The 24,126-nt window shown below is 46.8% G+C and overlaps 1 protein-coding gene across 1 annotated transcript in view; it reads left to right on the top strand.

The window, feature by feature from the left end:
* The window catches only part of LOC135378427 (neprilysin-4-like), an 85,834-nt gene that overhangs the window by 18,789 nt on the left and 42,919 nt on the right, over positions 1-24,126 (top strand). Inside the window, exons 5-13 of the mRNA XM_064611458.1 lie at positions 759-854; positions 4,327-4,532; positions 9,959-10,156; positions 10,244-10,330; positions 10,585-10,715; positions 15,011-15,236; positions 18,920-19,018; positions 19,094-19,171; positions 23,774-23,886. Coding sequence (XP_064467528.1) covers positions 759-854; positions 4,327-4,532; positions 9,959-10,156; positions 10,244-10,330; positions 10,585-10,715; positions 15,011-15,236; positions 18,920-19,018; positions 19,094-19,171; positions 23,774-23,886 — 1,234 coding nt within the window. The remainder of the gene's footprint in view (positions 1-758; positions 855-4,326; positions 4,533-9,958; positions 10,157-10,243; positions 10,331-10,584; positions 10,716-15,010; positions 15,237-18,919; positions 19,019-19,093; positions 19,172-23,773; positions 23,887-24,126) is intronic.

Raw genomic sequence — 24,126 nt, 5'->3', positions numbered from 1 at the left:
TTATAATGGATGTCCAGACAAGATGCGTTGAAGATAGTGAGACCACTAAATGAACTGGACAAAGTCCACGGTGTGTCCCATACATAATTTAGAGATAATTCTGCTGCAAAAAAACGGTGAGCCTAAGGTGATCGTAACACCATAAACCCTGAACGGTTTGTAGAGTAATCAAGCCTGCTTACGGGTGCACAAAAAAGGAAGAAAGCAACATACATTGTGGAAACAGCAGCTTTGAGAAGGTTCCTCACAAAAGTTCAAAGCGCAAGCGGTTCAAGTCAACTTAATACGGACGTTGTTCTACTAGTACCCCAATAGAATCGTGACGAACATGAATAGCCTATAACGGATTCACCATTTAGAACGATTAGAATAATTTAAAAAGTCTACGCACATAAAAGGGACAGAGTTGAGCCATTATGTGGCGTAGACTTTGCTCCCGAAATACCTACTGGGACACTTGGAGGCTTAAAGGGCCACACCAAGCAGTTCTTCCAGCATGTCTTGTATGAGAAATTCATTCAGCTATTTATGAAGGGAAGTGGTTCAGCTATTTGTTAGTTTCGCTGTGATCCAAAAGTGACAACACCGCTCGTTAGGTGCACGAATAGTCGCGTAGGAGAAGTTTTGTTAAGGACCAAACAGCCTATGTCAGTGTCTATTTGTCTATGGGAGTTCGTTATGGCAATGGCAGAAACTCTCAACAGAAGACTATTTGCTATATTACGGAGACTCACACAGTGTGTTATCTTCCATTGCAGATATATTTGACAACGCGACGTTGTCTTTCCAGCCCCCGCAACATCCAAACATAACGCACAAGATACTGAATGTGTACCAGTCGTGCATGAATGAAAGTGCGTATTGTTTCTTAACATATACGATTGACTAAAAACAGATAGTAGTACAGCTACTCATCGTAAATATAGCTCATACAGTCTACACCAGGGGTTCTCAACCAGAGGGGAATTCCCCCTAGGGGGCGGAAGAAATTTCGCAATGTCATAGGGGATTCAAACCATGTAACATTCGCCTCCTATCGACCTTTGTGCGCTCTCTGCGTAGTATATCATTCACAGGACATTTTCCTCGCCAGGAACGCCAAGACAGTATGTCGTGATGGCTCATGTACACGGTACTGGAAGGGCTATTCAGCGGTAAGGTCGCTAGCCACAAACAATGCTTTCAAGACGCTCGAAAGAAGAAATAAAACACTTCCAATGTTTATGCGTGTATTGCCTAGGATTTAGTATGAGGGAGATAACGCTTTGGCGGAGCAAAAAAAAACGTTTGAGAACCACTTGTCTACACCAACTATAGGCGCAGTGTTCTCTGTGCCCTGACCGATGTTAGGTCGATTGTGCCGTGATCTCGTTGCGCTGTTCTCTCCACATTTGAGGCTACAAAACTTCACGTGTACCATGAGCGAATACAACTGCACATTCCTTTATCCCGGCACAAAAGCAGGTCCGTTAGACGAAATCAGAATGGACTTCATGCTCTGTATGAAGGGTTCCCAGTCGTACAACCCCACAATTCCCACTCACACCGTGCGAACGACGTCTGCGGTATGGCAGTTTATAGGCTGGTTTACAGTCCGGTGCAAACTATCGTCAATCGACGCCCGCGTTCCGCGCCGCCAGCCAGGGTTCGCCACGTTGCGCTTCACCGTCCTCATCTAGTTCATACGGACGGAATTTGGCTCAGCGCGACGACGGCACTATCAGGTCATTTTGAGAATTCGTAGCGGAAGTCATGTGTAGCAGTATGTCAGCAGACAGTCTGGTAGCATGTAGCAGTCATGTCTGGCAACGGCGTACGTGCATACACGAACCTGACCAAGGACAAACCGTGTTCTATTGTTGGTACCGTAACGTTGTCCAAACATGAACACTGAACAGAAGAGGAATATCGCCCCGATTCCGGCCTACAGGGGATGGAAGCGTAAAAGGAAATCGGCAAGATCTTACATACGGGTTATGGATACCGAACGCACGGTGTACAGTGAATTTCATTAGCTGGTTCAGGAAATGCGAATAGGAGACCCGTAGTGCCACTTTCGCTACTTCAGGTACGTGTTGCTACTTCACTCATTTAAAATGTCCAGTGTACAAATGAAGGCGTAACAGGCACTGACTTTTTCGCAGAATGACTAAAGCAGAGTCTGATGGCTTCTGGACCTTGCTCAACTGTACGTAACACACCTGCCGAACCATGCCCACCCAATCCACGCAGACGAACGTCCCGCCGCGACTCTGAGGCGTGTTCTGGCTCAGAGTCGTTTTGATATGACTTGCTCACTGTGGTTTGAAGACATGTGAGCCCTTCTTTAGTATACACAAGAATAATTTATTGAGTTCATTTCTCTTTCCAGTACTAATTTGCCATACACTCGCATGCGTGTTAATGCTCTCACATTTCTCTCACAAGATTGTGGGTATGATCGATAACACATTTCACGCAGGTCTACTGGCGAACTACAAGGAGCCCATAGCCATGAGCTACCGAATGGACACTGTAACGGTCACGAAGATATTGCAAGACTGCGATGCCAATTGGAAAGCACTGTCTCCACTCTAGTTGAATCACACATCGCAGCTTGACTGGAACCTAATCAATCAGCAGTTCGTAGAGAAGTGGAACTTTCGAGACTGTGCAGCTGCAATAGAAGGAAAGCACATCCAGTACACATCCATGCAACGTACGGAATTCTTAATGGTGTACGGTGGCACTCGCGGGTGGTACTCCGGTGCTCCGATGCATACATTTTTGGAGAATCATCCATTGTCGATTGTTTTACTTCAAACAGTTCTAACTAACCACGTGGAACAGACTATCATTTACAGCAACAACAACTTTATTTCAGGCACGTATTTCAGGCTTTAGAAGGCGACGAAGGGTTCCCAAGTCATTTCTCATTCAGCCCTTCCCAGGCCGAGAGCTTGACGACAGAAAGAAAGTGTTCAAGTCACGGCTCTCCAGGGCACGAAGCGTCGTGGAGAATGCATTTGGAGTGATGGCTACACGATTGCAATTTTTTTATCATCCCATCATTGGGAATAAGGAGCTAAGAAATGACGTTGTCCAAACCTATGTGTGGCTGCATGATGTCCTCATGGGAAGCAGTCCCACTACTGCCACTCAGAATTTCTCGTCAGTGAAGACACTCTTGGGAATTTGGTCTCTTGGGAGAGTCACTTAGGAGTCACTTTGCATCGGCCCATGCTGCGATGAAGAAGGAAAAGCTAGCAGATTACTTTACGTCAGAACAAGGTGCCTTGCACCGGCTGGATTACAATGTGCGTAGAATGAGATCTGACATACATTTACACGTTCAGTTAGAACCCGGATGAGATACTGGGCTGGACTGGACTCTTCTAGACTGGATAGATAGGTACTGCCGTTATTTTGGATTTATTGAGGCGCTCAAGTTATTAAAATGAATTTGGAACTCTAATTGCAGACTGTCATGATACTCAATGTCAAAGAGAATCTGCTGGATTCTCTTTGCGACAGTTTTTTTTTTTTTTTTCTTGGTGAAAATTGCTCAAAGGTGGCAGCAACATAAAGTCCATAGTGCTCGTTTTCTGATGTCTCGTTATGGAAACAATTCATGAGCTCGGCATCAATTTCGCTGCAGGCGTCACTCTCTTTTTGCTTTCTTTTCTTGACTTGTGGAGCACGAGGCGTTGGCAGTGGGTCCGCAGGAGCACTGCTTCCTGTATGATGCCCACTGAAGAGTTACCTAATTCAGTAATTCAGGCGTAGGCTGTGCGGCAGGCACTACGTCACTGCCCTATCTATATAGGTGCAGTGCTGAATAGGTGCCCTGTCAGAAAGTGGAAGAAAATAGGACGTACACCCATTCACACTGTCAACATATTCACACTCATTCACATGGTTGGTCGGCTCATTTGCATAGCAAAATTTGGCAATTTAGATACGTTCGCTTCTCGGTGTGTTTAATGAGGACGTTGGATTGGAATAGTGACTAGCTGCAATTCTGATGCCTCGGATTCCCCAGAAAACATTATTCAGTAATTTAATTAATGAAGTTTAGGTAAGATGGTCGTCCACTAGTTGGATAGACTGTCCTGCAGGATATCCGCCTGGACGCATAACCTGCCTGCCAAGATGGCATCAACGCTTTTGCTTTCTTGGCGTGCCTGCTAGTTATTAGTTTAGAGTTGGCGGCAACGTATGCCCGATACTCAGATCCAGGCCAGTGCGGTGCCCTACAGTAGCACAATGGACATCTTTGTACCCAATAGTGTATATTACGCCCAAACTCTCTCTACATATTAATGAATTTCGTTACACATATTGCAGATATATCGGAAGCTAAAGGCATGGAGGCTTTACGAGAAATAATGAGTCAAGTGGGCGTCGCGATGTGGCCCGTGACCCCTACAAATGTCAACATCCCTGACTGGAACAAGACGTTAGCTAACCTCGTGGTAAAACTTGGTCTATCGCCAATACTCAATATGTTCGTATCACAGGACGTGAGAGATGTTACCAAGTATGTGCTGGAGGTGAGTTGCCTTCACATAGTAACGTTGTTCGTGTCTCTTTGTATGGCAGCGTACACCCTTTCTCAGCGAGAAGCGTCCATCAATGCGGACGAACAGGGGGCCCTTAGGGCGCCCTATGGGGACGAATAGGGTGCACGAATGGATTCAGGCACGCTACGAAGGAAACGATGACACGAGTCATGTGGGTTTCAGCAAGTGTTCCATACTGATTAAATGACAGTATGCCCAGGAGGTGTGTGGGGGGATATGTTTATTGAAGAAGAAGAAAAAAGAAAAAAAGGAGGAAAGGTCAGACAGGTCGAAGCCGACTTGCTATTCCCAAAAGAGAAAAAAGAAGCAAAAAAGGAAAAGAAAAAGTGGCGGGGGACGATGGGGTGTCTCAAAGGCTGCTGAGCAGCCCAGTGTCCTTCAGGTATCGCAAGAGTGCTCGGGTGACTGCCCACTGTCTGGAATGCCGGACAGGTCCCAGCAGCGTCGCCACGGAAAGTTCCCTGTGGCCAAGGGAAGTGAGACTTGAGGCGAGAACGGCTCGGAGGCCGGCGTACCGCTTGCAGTGCAACAAAAGATGGCATATGTCGGCGACTGCAGCACTGCAGGGACACATCGCGGACGTCCGTCTATCCATCTTAGAGAGGAGCAGAGGGGTCAGGGCAACATCGAGGCGAAGGCGATGGAGGATCGACTCCTCCAGTCGCGACAACCGCTGGGTGAAAAAAACACCCTGTATACATGAACACAACAATAAACACAACTTTTAACTGTACTTAAATTACCATAGCACAAAGCCACTGAAACAGCTCAACAAAACCAAAAACTATGTCACAGAGCAAAACTGATATAGCGTTGCACCCTTCGACCTGAGACAACTGATGTTCGGAGGCTGGAACAACATATAAGGGAGAAATACATACAAAACCTCAGATTGCCTAAGATATTAACGATGAAAGATGGAAGTCATTGAAAAGGTTAGCCAGCTGTAGGAGGCGAACCCACATCTTCTGGATTACCGATCCAGGGCTCTACCGATTGAGCTAAGCTAACACGCCTTCCCAGCCACTTCTAGGGTTCGTCATCTGAAGGGACAAAGCAGCCACTCTCTTTCACTCAACCTCCTTACCGCGGTATTCTTGAACGAGCCTCGACTCGAAATTTGACTCGAGCTGCTCCTCGAGGCCGGTTTTGCGCTTCATAAATCGACCTTGACTCGAAACGCTCCTCGAGTGGAGGAATTCCTCCATGCATTCCTCGAAAATCTCGAGGTAGCATCGGTGCTACCTTGAGAACGCTCCTCAACTCGAGTTTGGCTGGTGTCATGGCGCAAGACAGGTCGTTCGCTGCGTCCATCGACTGCGTTTTGTGCCACGATAGCCTTTAACTGGGTGCTGACAACATTACCACTGAGCGACAACGTTCAATAAGGGGCCATCAAACTCCTTTTGACCATTTTGATGATCACGAGTTCCTCATATGGTATACGGTTGTCTTCATGAAGCGGTACCCGCTTCATGAAGACAACCGTACGAAGCCTTTTGGATATATTGCCGCTGGAGGAAAATGTGTGCAATCGTGGGCTGCCTCTACCTCCTGTGCTACAGCTGCCCGTCGACATGTGATTTTATGGCGTTAGGACTTTTCGAACTGCCACGGGAGACATTGTGAATGTGTCAGAAACGACGGTGTGCCGCGTTGTGGACAAAATCCCACACCTTCTCGCAAGCACACTTTTCAAGACAAGGTGTAATAAATTTTCCTTCTGTCGCACTATTTAGCACAAAGAAGGTGTGTTTGAAGGATGTTTTCACGCAAAAAGTGGTGCAAAGAAACAGTGCATTGACTGGACATCTAAAAAAAAAAAATAAGCATCTGATCTGCCTCCTCAATGTTTTCCCGTAATCTTTATACTGTATCAAGCTGGCCCAACCCCTGCTCCAGCTATCACCGAAACGGCTCAACAAATCTTCCATTCATGTTTTTTTTTCTCTCGTTTTATTTTTCTTTTTTTGCAGTTGTTGTTCCAATAGTACGAATTCCGTTTGTTGCGTGGGATAACAGGCTCCACCGTTTAGGCAAAGCGCGATTGAGGTCCATAAAAGTTCGTACGACATGCTCGCGGTGACTCCCCAAGAATGGTCTCCCCGATTCTTTGCTCGGGATGTCGTTGTAAAATCTGTTTTGTTTGTTTGATTGTTTATAGCTACCCTCAAGGCGTTGGGTAAACGTACCCATCCGCTAACAAACAGTCATTCACGCCACATATTGTAACATAATAGAAGAGTGACAAGCAGTGACATCATCATTCATATTATTTGATACGAGGTGACCATGCCATTAAGCTAGCTGCTGCCGTTGTGGTTGTAATTGCCAGACCAGAAAACTAGGAAACCTATCAGTCTGTTTCCCTGTTCGAAACACCTGCACCCTCCTTCAAACACTTGCAGACCTTTGTGTTTGTGTTTGTAATGCACGTTGGTCGAAATAAAGTAACGCATTACATTTATTTTTCATGCCATAAGTGTGTTTTAAGCACGATAATTAACATTTTCGAGTGGTCCCGAAAGACGGCTGGGGACGAGACTACAGCTTTATTCGAGGACGGTTTCTCGAGGAGCGCCTTGGCGGAGGAATTCCCGATGCGGGTTCATGAAATGCATGGGCTCTTCGAGTGGAGCAGCGCCACTTTCCTCCACTCGTTGGAGTCGAGGCGGAGCGTCGAGTCGAGGCTTGTTCAAGAATACGGCGGTTAGACTCTTACATTTTTGCTCACTCATACACACATTCATACGACGGGATCGACGAAAGCGGCACCTGTTGAACATGAGACAACTGATGTTCGGAGACTGGAACAACATATAAGGGACAAATACATACAGAGCCTCAAATTGCCTAAGAAATTAACGATGAAAGATGGAAGTCATTGAAAAGGTTAGCCAGCTGTAAGAGTCGAACCCACATCTTGTGGATTACCGGTCCAGGGTTCTACCAATTGAGCTAAGCTAACACGCCTTCCCAACGCCTTCCAGGGTGCGTCATCTGAAGGGACAAACCAGCCACTGTCTCTCACTCAACCTCCTTACACTCTTACATTTTTGCCCACTCATACACACATTCATACGACGGGATCGACGCAAGCGGCACCTGTTCAACATGAGACAACCCTTATATGTTGTTCCAGCCTCCGAACATCAGTTGTCTCATGTTCAACAGGTGCCGCTTGCGTCGATCCCGTCGTATGAATGTGTGTATGAGTGGGCAAAAATGTAAGAGTGTAAGGAGGTTGAGTGAGAGAGAGTGGCTGGGTTTGTCCCTTCAGATGACGCACCCTGGAAGTGGCTGGGAAGGCGTGTTAGCTTAGCTCAATTGGTAGAACCCTGGACCGGTAATCCACAAGATGTGGGTTCGACTCCTACAGCTGGCTAACCTTTTCAATGACTTCCATCTTTCACCCTTCGACCGTTCGCGTTGACTAGCGCCCATCGTGGCCGTCAACTAAAACATGACCGGCACGCGCTCGCCGCTATACTCAACATTCCGTTTCTCAGGAGCAAGCAAAGGGCCGTGTTATAGGCCCCCTATGATTAAGTGGTGCCACGCGGAAAATAAAGCGGGTCAGTAGCGAATCTGTAAGGATTGCAATTACATGGCGGACGCATGAAACACGGAAAAAGAAACAGAGGGGAAAAATTCACTGGACGCTTACGATAGTCGGTAATGCGAAATTTGAGCGCAGCTATTGAGGTTGCGTTATATACCACTGTTTTTATTTTTCACACATAGTGCTGTCTTCAGGCAGCGCACGTGAAGTCGTTGTCCACGTTGGTGAGGTAAAGCCCGGTTTTGTCTGTAGTGCGACTCAGAGCCACGTATACCAACTTTTGCGGATGACACTTGGCATAGGAGTACACGACTTTTTCATACGTGCGATTTTGCGGCCGCCACGGTTCCAGTTGCAAGTTTGGAGCCAAGCTCACCGAACTACAAACAGATACGTTCTGGCTTCCCAAGCGTGCCCTCCTTCTTCGCTGTCCTCCTCGCGCCCTCTTCACTCTCGCAGCACACTTACCCGCTGCTTTCCTCATCACGCTCTCCTGTACTTTCATACTTCGCTTCGCTCCTCGTTCGCTCTGCCGGTTACAACAGCGACGCCGCTCAACGCATGGACGGGCACCGAAGAGCTGCGCTCTAAAATGAACACAGGAAGAGAACAAACACAGGGAAAAAAACGAGCACATCATTATTTTGAAGCGACTCTACGAGAACAAAATTGACACCTGTAAACAGGACCGTACTCGTAAACCCAGACCTCCCTTGCACCTCTGCTGTGCCCACTTGCCAGGACGACTCGCCAAAGGGCCTCAGTGTAGCGTAATGGTTAACGCAGGTCACCACCAACGAAGATGTGCAGGTTCGAGTCCGGCCGCTCTCTGGCTTTTGACATCTGCTAAGTTTCAAACTTGCAGGTTCTTAGGCACATTTAGGTTTGTGTTGTGTTTGTCGTTTGTGTCTTGTGTTGCGTCTTTCGTTGTATCCTCCATTATGGCATGATATATACAGGGTGTTTTTTATCCGTTACAGGTTTAAAAGAAAGCTGTTAGGGCAGCACTGAAGCAATTTTTGCGGGGGGGGGGGGGTTACGCTGCCAGCGGACGTCCTGTGGGAAAGAGCGTATAACTGCTGGACGGCTAATTACATAAAATGATAAATCACTTTTTAATGAGATGTTTTCGTGAAAATGCGAGACAACATATTTGGAAGCGACCATTATTTGGATCTATCCTCTTTCTCGAACATCCTGAAACGAGCACGTGCTTTCAGATATCAATCACTAAATTCTGACATGCAGACAAGGCGGGACCAGACCTACGCACTTCTTGAGCGCAGAAACGATATCGCTTCGGCTTATCCGGGCGGGAAAGCGGTCTATCTGGCCAACGGGTCAGCGTTTATTACAATCAAATTGATTGCTTCAAAACACGTGGCCCTCCGACCGAACACCCCTTCCCTCTTTTTTGCGCTCGAGAAATGCGTAGGTTCTGGTTTCGCCTATTTTGCATACCAAAGGTTGGAGATTTATATCTCACAGTAGGGTGCTGGCTTCAGTGTATGTGGAATTCAAATGATGGTCGCCTCCAATTCTGCTGTCCCGCATTTTCGCGAAAACGTCTAATTAAAAAAGTTAATCAATGAATCGTATGTAGTTAGTCGTCCAGTAGTTGCATGCTCTTTCCTAGAGGAACATCCGCTGGCTACGTGACCCACCTTTCAGCCTCAGAACATCAATTTCCACCGCCTGCAAAGATGGCGCCAGTGATGCTCTCACAGCTATTTTTTTTTCTTTTTAAATCCGAAACGGATTAAAAAAACACCCTGTATACGTACCTATATTTCCATTATGATATGGCGCAGTAAAAATAGCCTTAAACTTTCAGATGGATCAGCACAGTTTCGGCATTATTGGTCGAAACCAGTTTCTGAACCAGTCTGACGAGCACAACTGTAAAATAATCCGTGCTTACAAGCAGTACGTCATGGAAATCGTAAATCTTACGAACTACGGGACGATGAAGGAGGAGGATCTTCGAGCTCTTGCGGACGAAATTGTTGACTTCGAAGTTCAGATTGCAAACGTAAGCCGAAAACTTATAATAGAAAGTGTATCTGTGTTCTAGTAACGCAGACTCCACATCAAAGCATACGTGGATGCGTATTTACAGAGAACCCGATCGCAAGAAGAAAGGCGTAATTATGATGCAATGTACAAAAAAGTAACTCTGCGTGAAATGCAGAAGGAGCTTCCGAAGGTATGATACCTTGTCATCATACAATCGAATTTACTCGCATGACGAAATGGTTAGTACATCAGTTGGATGCAAGTCCCTGTGTAAACCCATACTTCTTGTATGGTACCAATCAGATACCGTAACTTTAACGATTGCTCCAGATGCGCGTGTACCTCGTAATCGCATTCGATTACGTGTTTTATTATGAATGTTTTTTTTTTCTCCGTAATCGTTGAAAGGGACCAACCTTCATTTTCGAAATTTTGTTATTTCAGTTTCCATGGTTGGAGTTCTTCACGGATGTTTTCAAGAATGTCAACAAAACTATTGACGACAATGAACCGGTTGTTGTGTGGGAAATGGGGTACTACAAATCAGTATTGGACTTCCTTGACACTGTGAACAGGTGAGACAATTCAGCCAGCTATTTCATTCCATACATAGGGTAATACTTTAGCACTCAGCCAAAAGAAGACGCTTGCGCGCTCATACGGATTAGGATCCCACTATCGTGGTCGACAATCAGCCGACAATCTACTTGGCTAATCTTTTCGTCTTCTGTGTGTGTAGAGAAAGTGCTTAGATATTAAATTAACAAATTTTAAAGCTCAGTACTGTTTCCGCAGCTGCCGAGGCTCCGGCGACAATGCGATCAGCGTGACGTCACTCCCTAACAGGAGGAGTGAGAGGGCCGCAGTCAGAAAAGAAAGTCGCCGTCCAGCCGGTCGCACCGCCGCGGCATCCTTTTTCTCAAAGCCGTGCACTGGCCGTGGTGGTGTAGGGAATGACGGATGTTTTCGCCTTTTTCCAGAGAGGGAATTTCGGCATACTCTCGATATCCAGAGTTTGCTCTTGACATGTATTCCATCGAATAGCAGTCAAATTGCTCGACTATTTCGCGTGGAATTTTCGTTACCGTGGTCAGTGGTCAACGAGGAGTAAACGGACACCAAACTTTCGAAACCGACTGGAACGGATGCTGCCGTTCCTTTAAGGGCATGGGATGAGTTCATTTCTTGGGATCAACGTCGTTTTCTTGGCGCCACTTCCTTGCGTATATTGTCTCGATCATTGTTCTGAAAACGGCAACACCATGAGCGCCGAACTTCTATCCTTCATTGTTTAAAGTTCATTAGTCCAATTTAATGAGGACGACGCTCCAGGAGGTCGGTAGAACAGCCATAAGCTAGCTAATTATTGTAAATGCACGAAAAAGGATTTCCCTATTTTCTAATCAAATGGAATAATTAGTTGGGACACCCTTTATGTGCTGTGTATCAGTACATGTGCTGCACATACACTCTGTTTCGTTATACGCATAACTATGCGCTTCGTATTCGCGTCGGATACTTAGTTATTGGATTCGTATTTCATTCGGTTGCTTAAAGGGACGGTCGCATCCGTTCCACTCGATTTCGAAACTATAGTGTCATTTTATTCCTCCTGGACCATTTACTACAGCAGCGAAAATCCCACGTGAAACAGTGGCGTAGTTTGATTGCTCTTCGACGGAATACGTGACAAGACCAGACGCCAGATGTTGAGAGTATTCCGCATTGCCCTCTCTGGAAAAACGAGAAAATGTCACTCCCTAAGAACCAATGAGAGCACGACCTTGAGAAAAGGAATACCGCGGCCGCGCGAGCGTATCATACGGGTACGGGGCGTCTGGACGACGCCTTTCCTCCTCTGAGCGCCACATTCTCACTCTCCCCTTAGCTAGTGACGTCACGCCGTCGGAGCTCCCGCGGCTGCGGAAGCAGTGCTCATTCTTAAAACATGTTTATTTAATATCTAAGCACTTTTTGGACAAATAAATTTGCCGGGTAGATTGTTGGCCGATGCTGAAATTTGGACGGTTTCATAGATGGGTTTCCGGATGCGACCGTTACTTTAACTGTCCGCTTCGTATTGATCTCCGTTTGACAATTACAGTTCGCACATAGCGACTTTAACCATCGACATACCAAACTCTATTGTTATGGTAGACGTTCCGTGTGACGCGAAAAATTCAGATGCTACCACAGGAGCATTGTAACACTAAGATAAAAAGTATGGGGCAAACAATGTCTGCGGATATGGCGTCATACAATACTAAACACTACATATGGAGTTTGCGGGAAACAGAGCTTTCTGTTCGCTGAATACGCACTTGATCATCATATAAACATTTAGATCTGAAACAAGTGGCACGTGTGCCACCGATACGTTGCGTACTGCGGAAGGAAACGTTAAGTTGAAACTCCACAGTATACCGTTATAACAATTTAATTATCTAGTACCGTGCTCTTTTGTGGCCCACTGACCAACGTCACACCCACTCATCTAGAAAAGGAAGCTAGTCACAAAAGCAAAACTCAATGACACAACACAATCTCCAATTCACTCGATAGCAGTTGTCTTTCGTGTTCCGACACGTGCGCCAGCAAGCGCCGTTGGTCTTGCTATCCCTAACAGCCACCACGTCGAGGTGAGGATTGCTCCGATGTCAACGTTGCTAGAGCATAAAGTGAATTAGTCGTAAGAAAAAATGCACTTATGTTACAAATTTTACAACTAAATCCAACAACTGCCTGAACAACCGTCTACAGTAATGCACCGAAAGGTATATTCAATACTGCTACAGGAAAATGTGTTTTTTGGCAGAGAATGCCTGGTGTTCTAGCGGTGCAGTAGGCTAGGCAGCGAGCAGCCGACAGCAGACTCATGTTGAATTCGAGCGGCTGATTGGGAGCACTTTCGCAACCAGTCTGGCTGCTGTGTCTGGAACAATTATGTTCTGTTGGCAGGTTGGTAGCAGAGTCCGAGCCTTCTAATGGCAGTTCTCGCGCGGCATTGGGGCCAAGGTCGCTCCATGGAGCAACGCCGATTGCTCCGCCAATATCGTCAGATTTGACCGCACCTTCCCCGTCACGTGGCATGTGGTTTGTGCTTCCGGTTCGCACTCTTCGCTTTCGCTAACATGGCGGAAGTTCCCGCTGCAGGTATATGGTATGGTACTGTCAGCTGGGCGAGCTTGAGGTGTTGCACCCATGCCTGCTGGCATTTCGCCTTGCATGCTAGCGCTTTCATGATGATAATGACGACACTGGGTGGCTACTTTTCTTTCTTATCTGGTCGCGTGCGAGCGCCCCCACCACACCCGCTTGCTCTAACGGGTGCGCGAACGTTCCAATCGCAGATACAGATCGTATGCTCTTAGCCGGATTAGGGCGCTTTCTCGCGTGGAGTCGGTCGGCTGCTCCAAATTTGCCATTGGAATTGACCATCAGATATCAAGTAAGCAGACGACAAGTCAGCAAGACGTAGATGGTGCAAAATCGTAGCGGAAGTGCGTTTTGATTGGCCGACCTGGCATCCATGCGCAGTTGACGCTTCCGGAATCCGCGGACGTTTGGCGACAATATCTGGCATGGCCAGATCGCCGGCGAACGCTCACATTCTTGGCGCGTTGCGGAGCGTGTCCGATGCAAGGAGAAGTTCGCCTTTTTTTCGCCGCACATACGCTCCATGGAGGTTCGCCTTTAGACGTGCATCTTGGCATCCGTAGTTCTGACGTCACCGAACATGTCTCCATATCACATCAGTACTCGTAAGAGAAGGAGCGCGAGTGAGAATTTGGCCGCGAATCGAAAGAGCAAGGGGAGAGGGATGCCACAGTGGAAACAGTTGCGCCGTGTCAGTGGGCACGTCCCTTGTTTAGTGTGAGAGAGGTCGGCCACGTAACGCTAGACCACGCGTAATGTAAGTGCGAGCATATGCGTTATTTTTCAGTTTGTTCTTTTTTGTTCAACTCGACAGCACCCGTATACAATGAAATATAATATCTAGGATTACTGATTACAAATCTGATTTGTGCCGTTCCTCCTCGTAGCCGATGAGCCCCCAATGTCTGATGAATGCTTAAAGTGCAGAAAACGCACAAAGAAGGAGCGCAAAGCGCATGGAGAGTTCTCCCGGCGATTTCGCGACGGGTTCACACGTGACTACATATATTCGGGCGCATCTCGCACGATGAAGATGAGCTGGCGTTCTCCAAGGAGCAGACAGAAGACGACGAGGGCGCTCTCCCCTGTGCAGCCAATAAAGTTGCGCATGAATAGTTCCCGAAATATCCGATACAATATTCTTCATTTCTGATATTAGAAACGAACAAAGCGCGGAAAGCGCAGAAAACAACAAGATATGAACTAAATAAGGAACTCAAGGACCCTGTTTCAGAGTCCTTGAGCTCCTCGTCTGTTTGTTTCGTCCATATTTGTTGGCCTGCCTCAGTTAACTCTCGTTGTTTAAGATCGGAACGTTTCTACAAAATACGGGTGCACGAATATGGCAACATTTGTGGTAGGGGTATCGATCGCTCCGCACGCGTCCAATGCGTTTCGTGCGGACGCATCGCGAGCGTTTCGCAACAATTTCACGCTGCGAAAACGCTCCATTCGTTTCAGGCGTAAGAGAATCTGTCAAGCATCGACGTCTACAGGCTAACTGCTGTTTTCAGAGTTTACTGCGTATTGTGTATTGTATATAGGTCTTCGTCACATTATGTTTTATGTGTGCACATTGCATTATATCGTACATCGTGTGTGTTCGAGTGAATGAAATGTATGACGCGTTCCAGTGAGACGGAACACGTCTATCAAAGAAAAGAAAGGTAGAAAGTACAAACTCCTCAATGAACATACCCTCTATCCCGTACAGGAGCACCATACACAACTACTTTGGCTTTGAAGTAGTTTCGAGTTTAGCCCAATGTACAAGTGATAGCCTCCGTAAAATTCAGTTTGAGCTGGACAAAGCAGTTACAGGAGTCAAAAAGGTCAGAGAAAGATGGGATCGCTGCATCACAGATCTTCAGGCATACGCTGAGCATGCATTGGGGCGTATCTACGTAGACACAATGTTCAAACCTGAAGCAAAGAAAGAGGTGAGTTCCTTTAACAGAGTTCAGCTTGCCTCGTTTCAATCTACGATAAGGAGGAGAGATAATGCATCATCAGGACACGCAAGATACTGCTGAGGAATGCGTGCTGCGTCTAACCTGATACAGTGCCAGAAACCGGAGCAAGGTGTTGAAAAATTATAGTGACATCGCTTCAGGTTAGGATCGTACGTGTTATTGTGAACATAACGCTGCTTCTATGGTTGCGGAGATAAATAGATCTCAGTCAGCCTTGATGGAAAGTAGCCGGAACACGCAGACAGACAGGACAACATAAGCCTCAAGGTGCCTATGTTCTTGGGCACCTTGAGGCTTCCGTCGTGTTCGTCTGCTTTTGTGTTCCAGCCTCAGAACAGTTACTTTCAATCACGTTCACCAGATGCCGTTACCTCGTCGTGTGTTGTATGTATGTGTTTGTGCATAAGAAAACTTGCAGGAGGGAATGTGAAAAGAGAGAGAGAGAGAGTGCGTGTGCCGTTAGATAAATCAGGCCCTTTGACAAGCTCTTGGTGTGCCGTGCCTCTGTAGCATAGCGGCTACCACACTTGACCGGCAATTAAGAGGTACATGGTTAGATTCCCACTGCTTTCTGGCCTTTTCGACGACTGCCATGTTTCAATTAGTCCACCTTTTCGTGGTTGCCGCCATGTTGTGCACTTAACTGTCTGTTAGCACCCCGTTTTCGCAGTCGTTTAAAATCTATCCGTCATGCAATATGGCCTTCCAGGAAATGACGTCGTACTAAGTAAGTGATGATACTATAAGACAACGTAAACTCACCTAACACGACCCAAACAATGGTCAGTGGATGACGCTGACTGGTGGCCAGAGAGGGCAAAGTTGCAAGGTGACACAATATCGATTGCGGTATGCAGCAGGCGAATCAGTTTTGCAATTGCCTCTAGCGCTGATTCCTTCATTAGATGTTCGGGGCTCTAAACTTACCAGCCACGTATGACTGCCAATTCCGACAACATCTGACTCCCAACTGAGGGCGAAAGAAGCTGCACGCTAACTATTGTAATGAGCGCGGTGGACACACGGAACACAGCAATTTGATGTCTTATCTTTCAAATATATTACTTAGGAGGGTATTAAAATAGCCTAGAGTCCGACACAGTTCAGCAATGCGAATGGGGCGGGTGGTTGAATATCTCTACGTGTTAAACATTCATATACCTGGTAATAACTCTCATTGCGATATCTTATCCTTTCACGTCAGCGCAGCGCCTCGCTGCTCATTTTATGGCGACATGTCGTCATACAATAGACCTGTTTCTGTGGGCCAGGTGGCGCGAGTGAGCAGCAACGTCAGCGACCCAAAATATGCAACGCGCGGTAGTTTAGCAGACGACGTGGCACTTCCAAATACATGGTCTCGAGTTGGTCGCACTTGGCAAGATGCACCGCTTTTTCTGCGGATTTCTTACAGGCTCTGTAGCTCTCCTTGGCGCATACCGCTTGAAACACCACGTAGAACCCGCTGATGAAACTCCCTACTGTTTGGACCCGTGGCCGCTTGAGGCCGAAATGGCTCTGTGCAAACTTTGCTGCAACAGCCCTGTGAGTACCGAAAAACTTCGATAGGGGCGAGGCACCGCTTTCCACATTCTCGAAGCGCGATGAAAACATAACAGCTAGATATACAGGATGGAGAGGAGTTTTCTCCAATTCTTTCATGGATGGTTCTCTGGAGTCGCTTGCGGTGCGAATATATGTACATACATATACTCATATGTAGTAAAAGTATGCTGATAGAGGAGCCGATGTTCGGAAGTGCACGATGAGCAATGAAGGAACGGCTGAAGGTTAAGGAAGACTGCACTAGGGGGAATTTTTATTACGTTTACTACCGGAATCGTCGTTTCGAAGACGACGCTGTCCTCGAAACGCCAGTGCGGACATGCCTCTCCATTTATTCTTTCTGTTTCTCTTTCTCTCTTTCTGCTGTTCGAGACTATATTTCATACATTGCGTGAGCAGGATAGAAGAGGGTGGCGCGCGCCGGTATCGGACAATGATAGGCGCTTCTGATCTCTGTAGTCCGGAATGCGCTCTTTCGAAATGCACTGTATTTTGACACATATCTCATACGTCATACCTTGCTTATTTGTGCGAGTAGTTCTGTTTCGCAATTTCTGTCTCAGTTGAAAGGGAAGTCTCACCGCTAGCCCTTCTTTACGGTTCTAGAACACTACACCAACATGCTCACATTCATTTTTCATGCTACACTCGCTGTATCCTAATCTAATCTGGCCACACATTCCGCGCAATGCGCATTATCGCCACATGTCAGCACACGCCATTATCGAACATTCAGTGTGTATGTGCGTGTGTGTGTGGGGGGGGGGGGGGTTCTTACTCGGTTCGCCGTTGTTGGCCACACAGGATCGGGCGACTATAGCAAAAAATAAATAAAATAAAACGCACGAAGGGTGGAGGCTGGAGATGCGCAGGGGTCCGTAGGGGAGTGCAAACGGCTACAGGGGTCTTTGGGCCAGACCCGCCTCCTGTAGAAAGAGAACAAGGCCCCTTGCTTTATCGGACCGTTCGGCAAAAGAACCACCGGGGTAGATGATGTACACTAGCATGCTCGAGCTGCAGTGAGGGAGATGGGCGTCCCGCGCAGCATGATATGCTCGGCATTCTCGCAGGATATGCTCGATTGCCGATGATCGATGCCGCAGCCGGCGTTGCCATTATAGCCGATCTTGGATAGTCAAGAGTTGGTGAACGCAGATCCAGTGCGTAGCCTATGGAGCACGGTCTATATGCCTCGACGAAGGTCTTTTATGGGAAGAAGGGGGCGATGATAGTGCACTCCGCCCGGACTGACCACACATGCAAAGTTGAGCATATCCATTGTCCTTCATCCCAGTTTCTCAATTCCTTCTTTCCACATGCTATTGACATTTGGAATGACCTTCCCCAATCCATTGCCACCATCTCTGATGTTTTTGCATTTCGCAGACAGTTGTGTTCCTTTTTTGAATTATAAAGTGTGTCTCATTTACTTGTATTATTTTTTTGTGTGTTACTCAACATATGTAACCTCGCGTACTAGTTATATTAATATATTCATTATGTGATAGTGCTTGTTGTATTATTAGTTCACACCCCCCTCATGTAACGCCCCTCGCGGGCATTTGAGGTATTCGCATAAATAAATAAAATAAATAAAATAATGTCCCGTATCCCAGCGTGACGCAGTCCAGCCATCAGCTGAACAACCATTTGCCAATCATTGTATTCGAGCATATCTGCATATTGTATCTCATGGTACTGGCCATGACCAAATTACGTCACATAAGCACACGTTTGACTCACTCCAGTGCTTTGCGCGCATGGTCTAAAATGACCCAAAAATGTTTTAAACACTTACATTGTCTCCAGCGTTTATCTTGGTAACACAACGATAGCACACATGGTCGTTAGAAATATGAGTGGACTGCATCGTGACTCGGAAGCATTACCCGTGCGCCTATAGACCGAGTCATGGACGTCCGTTGTCATACCGGACCGAGACATGGACGTCATATTGGACTATGAACTTTATCTTACCGTGAAATGCCACGTGAGCTGCATCCTGTGGTCTTTGAGCTTTAAAATTCGCACTTCATTCGTGCGTTTGACTATGTGCACGCACTATAGTGTGTCTTGCGTTTCAGATGGAGACATTTGTGAAGGAGTTAAAGAGAGCATTCCACGGGCTTATAAAAAATAAAACATGGATGGACGAAAGCACAAAAAATGAGGCTTTGAAGAAGGTAGTGGTCGTCATGTTATGCAACAGTCTGCATAGCCATTCTTAATAGTGTTTAGACACCTTTTGCTCTTCGCAGGTGGAGACAATGCAACAGAAGATAGGATACGCGGATTGGCTCATGAATAACAGCTACCTGGAAGAAAAGTACAAAAACGTAAGTATTGTGCTTATGTAATGCAACCTAAAATACATGCAGGCTTCCTAATATACACCATGCTACACAACGAACTTGCATGCTTCGCAAACCTTCCCACATAACTACTAACCTCTCTTTCTGACCGCGTTTGTGTGAAGGATGCATTCGTTCACCTAATTCACTTCCTCAGCCCAACAAAGCGCCTACAGGACGCAGGTTCTTCACCATAGTCGTGACACACTACGATCAAGATACGGGACGCTAACGCATTAACTTACTGCAGTACTGAGTTAAGTGAGGTTGTGAAACCAACTTGAGATAAGTGACGTTTGTCGTTTTTCCAGCAAACATTCCACCTCCGCCGGTAACAGATGTGGTGTTGATGCACATATCCGTGCTTCATAAATAGCTTCATATAGTTCGCCTTGATTTTTGCATACAGCCATGATCTCGGTGTGATCAAAAATAGGAACACATTTGCATGCCTTGAAACGTAGCTCCTGGTGGCCCGCCCGCCGGCAACTTGTAGACCGAGCTTCTCCTAAAGCACGCATGCGTTAGGTGAAGCCGCCTTGCGCAATGCTGGCGCGTAATGTTGCCCGATGTTTTCCTGATATGTTCCCTCTATGTGTTCTGGTCGTTGTTTTTCTAAGCCAGCGCGATGTTACACAGCTTCGCGGTTTATTGTTGCGAGGGGAGGGGGGGGGGGTAAAAAGGTCAAAACAGAGATAAGGTTCCCTGCCGTGTAATCCCTTTGATCTTATCTCCTCCACCAAAGCACCATCAAAGCCATTGCTTGCATTGCATTGTACTGTGCATCTGTACCATCGATATCGTTAGAAATACCAGCCTTAAATAAATACCAGTCGCAGGATAACGCGATGATGTCGCGCATGAAAGTAGGAGTGCGCAAATTACGCGAATTTTTATTTTTAAATTTTTTTTAGTGAAAAAGTGGGGGTGCGCAAATTACGTGAGGGCGCAAATTATGCGACTAAATACGGTACTCGAAAAAGTAAGGTACTGAGAACAAGGTAAAAAATCAGCTCCATATACCACATACTCAAACTCAAAAAGTATTTGAGTAGACTACTAAATACATGCAAAAACTAACTCGTTTCCTTCGACATACCAGCAAGTTATAAGTTGTGAAACTGATTGTCAGCCAATACAAAGTGGAGATAGAAACGGATATTTGTTAGAACACTCCTGCTTTTCCACGATATCTTCTTGGCCTATGCTCTTCTCCTTGCTGTCCTCTGCTGACATCTCGAGAGAGAGAGAGGAAGACCCACACAAAACGAACGTGAACTAGCGAGCCACCTTAAACTACATCAATTGTTGTAATCAACTGTTCCTTGGAACTATAAACATCTGTACCCGCCGTCGCTTGCTATATAACTCTATGAAACACTCTGTCCCGTCCCTCGACTTCTTTACAGTCTTCCAGCATTTACCAAAATTCTTTGAAGCCAGCACATTGTCTCGCATACCACTAAACCTGACCCAGGCAGCACACCACGATTGGGCCGATATTTGACCGATATTGGCAATCTAGATTGCCAATATTGGCCCAATATGGTAACTGCAACATGTCCCAATATTGCTCTAATTTTGGCAGCCAATATTGACAAGCCAGCTTTGCCAGTGTCGTGCCGATTTTACCCGATATTGGCCCAATATTGGTGATCCAGTCTGCCAATCTTCCTTGTATACCCGTCCTTGGACAGACGGGAACCCCATTTGGTAACGTCGTCGTTCTGCACCAAATTCGCCCCACTCTGCAGCCGTACTCTCATGGAGTGCTTTTGAGCTGCTCAATAGAAAACGCACTCACTCCTTGTTAAATACACACACACATGTTTATTTCACAAAAAAAAGTTACATATCTGAGAACTGCCGGTCCTCATTCTCATCATTTGGCGGGGGGGGGGGGGGGGGGCGACAGTGCCCGCATCTGTAAGCTTTGACTGCTTTTGACGGCCGCCGTGTCTGTCAGCTGCCCCAGCGAAGAATTTTCCCAATGCTTTTTCTGCGTCTTGCTACCCCGCTTTGAGAGCTGGCTGCAAGATTGCACCAGGACAGAAATGTTAACTGAGAGGCCTCAAGACTGGTGCACCGTTTTCTAGCCAGGTAAAGAACTATGCACTTCATCGTATGTTATCATGGAGCAACTTATGGTTTGTGGAAAATAGACAAAAGCAACGACAACAACAACTGTATTACAGGATGATGAATGGGCTGTTTCATCGCCAGGGGCTATACTCTACCCCATTGCTGGTGGTGACGCGGGGAATGAAATGTATGGTCCTATGAGTAGTATACGTATTGGCCGTAGGAAAAGCTGGATCAGTTATAAGCACGTTCATTGACCCCTGGGCCAACTTCACTCGCCAATTTTTTCCCACGCGCGCTGGCCAGCGCGTGGGCGGAAGGCCGCGCGTGCGCTGACGCTCGCGCATTTTTCAGCCTGGGCCGACTTCTTTCGCGAATTTTTTCCATGGTGCAGAGGGCTGCCCGTACACTTATGACTCCTCTTTGCATGTATATGATATGTTATAAGTGTACGGGCTGGACTCTGCACCATGAAAAGAATTCGCGAAAGGCGGTGGCCTAGGCGGAAAAATTTCGGAAGTCGGCCCAGGCTGAAAAATGCGCGAGGGTAAGCTGACGCGCGGCCCTCCGCCCACGCGCCGGCCAGCGCGCGCGGGAAAAAAATTCGCGAGTGAACCAAAGTGCAAAGTTGGGGTAGTTGGTGTAACATAACTAATTTAGCCTGCAAAGGGGGCTGACAAGCTGTTTCTGTTGTTCTGTTTCTGTTCTTAGGTTATATCCTGGCGGCACTCATTGTAACACTGGCAATTTGTCCACACTTTTTTGGCACACCCTGGTATCACCCATGTCTTTGCATACTCTGCGATCGCAAGTATTCAGACAGTCACGAGAAGAATATTAGGGCGATAAATGATGTAGCTTTTTAGAAACTGGCTTCAATGTGTGACCTACCCGATTTTTCCCATTTTTGCGCCACTGCAGTGTGCGACACGGTGCACGTGCAAATACCAAACGTATATCACCAGAAAGCACATTTCACAACGAACAAAATGATACAGTGCTTATCGCAAACTTTTCAGCAGACGCTATGCAGGACGGCCCGAGATACAACAGTAAAGTGAATGACCGGTCAAGTTTGCCGTTTTTCTTACATAAAGATGGGGTTTACTAGAGCATTTTTTGTACACTCCTGTCCACTGTGCTCTATCTGGACAGCAAGAGAAAAAATCCAAAAGTTTCTTCCGGGCGTCGCGTCTCCAATAGGAGCGGCGAAAGTTCGGAAAAACGAAACGTGAGATAAAAGCGAATTCCGCCTGACTTCATCCTTAATTTTTTTCTGGGCAACGGATTAACATAGAGACTTGAAACAAACGACTTCGTCACCTAGAGACATTGGCCAACAACATATAATTATTCAAGCAAAATCTGAGACCGCGTCCATACCAGCCTGTCTGTTCGAACGTGATCATCTCCCACAGAGAGGCCATGTTCCCTTAGCCTGATATTCAAACACCTACCGGCTTGCCCTATGTGTTTCCTACGACACGAAACTGGCATGAACTAAACAGCAACTCTCTGAGTGCACTCCATACACTCCTTCTTGGAACTGACCTGGTATTGTATGGCCTTCTCTGGCCTTCTGGTCTCTCTCTGCCCTCTGGTCTCCCTGGTTTCTTGGCACAGCAGTATAAGTTTTACGGTGGCAGTCATTAGTAAGGGTTTCTGTAAGGCAGCTTCTCATTCTTTTTGTCAGTGTGTTTTCACAGCCGTACCGTTGGCATACCAAGTGAGCGTAGCGATGGCATTGGAGGTTTTGTTGACGTCAACGAGTATCCTGATGGATACAGTTATCGCAACCTTTGTGTGAATATTGCGGCGGAGGCCCTGCCCGAACATAAACAAAATGGCTGAAATAGATATATCGTGTCACGATACTTGTCGACGTCAACATACTGGTTGATATTATTGTTAACTTGCCCCTAACACCCGTCTCAATAGTTTTACCCTAAATAAACACCTCGTTTTTTTTTTGTATTTTCTCTACCTATCTCTCTCACCTATCTCCCACTTACTTTGCATCAGCAAATACGTGCACATGCATTCTCTCTAATTTTAAATTCCGTGTTAGCGCGGCGAAGCAACTGTGGCTATAAGAGGTCTTAGACGTGGACCCATGGAGAAGCAGCAGGAAGGGGTGGGAAACAGGGGGTTAGCATGCGTCCCGAACCGACTTCAGGCGGAAGTGTGCCGACACTCGTCTGGAAAGTCTGACGGAAAACCAAGGGAAAAGCTCAGACGGCACAGCTGGTGGTGGGATATGAACCTACCACGTCCCAATTCTCAGCACGACCACCTCCAGCAACGGAGCGGACAAAAGCATCCGCTCGGCCATGCCGCTGGTATTATCCTGATGTGTTCATCGCATGTCGCACGTCGCGTCTAAAACTACTACATTTATACTCAGAGTATAGAAGTCGCATCCGCCATATTCTATGAAGGGTACTGTTATTGTAAAAGCGGTTTATGCCTTCACTTCCCTAAGCATGCAGTTGAAAACGTGCGCAGGTAGACCTGTTCGAGCCGGATACACCGTACGTGACAGTGATCGCTAACCTATGGAAAAATCTCGCTCTCGTAGAACTGGGACATCTACACACTTACTACAACAAGACAGCTGAGTGAGCATTCGTTTGTTACTCACGTTTTTCTCTCGGGGAAACGAAGTGAGCTGTAGCGTACGTTTGCCGAAACGGCACTACACGGACGCATACCAATGGCGCCACTTCCACATAAACTTAATACTTCCCAGTGTCCCCAGGCAATTATGAACTCTTCGGTGTTCTATATTTCGGCCAACGAGATGGAGAGGGTACTAGAGGGACAAACCGGCAGCCATATTTGAAGCCACCATAGATTGC

The sequence above is a fragment of the Ornithodoros turicata genome, chromosome 1, assembly GCF_037126465.1.
Source record: "Ornithodoros turicata isolate Travis chromosome 1, ASM3712646v1, whole genome shotgun sequence".
In the NCBI taxonomy this organism is placed as follows: Eukaryota; Metazoa; Arthropoda; class Arachnida; order Ixodida; family Argasidae; genus Ornithodoros; species Ornithodoros turicata.
This window is presented reverse-complemented; position numbering and strand designations above follow the sequence as displayed.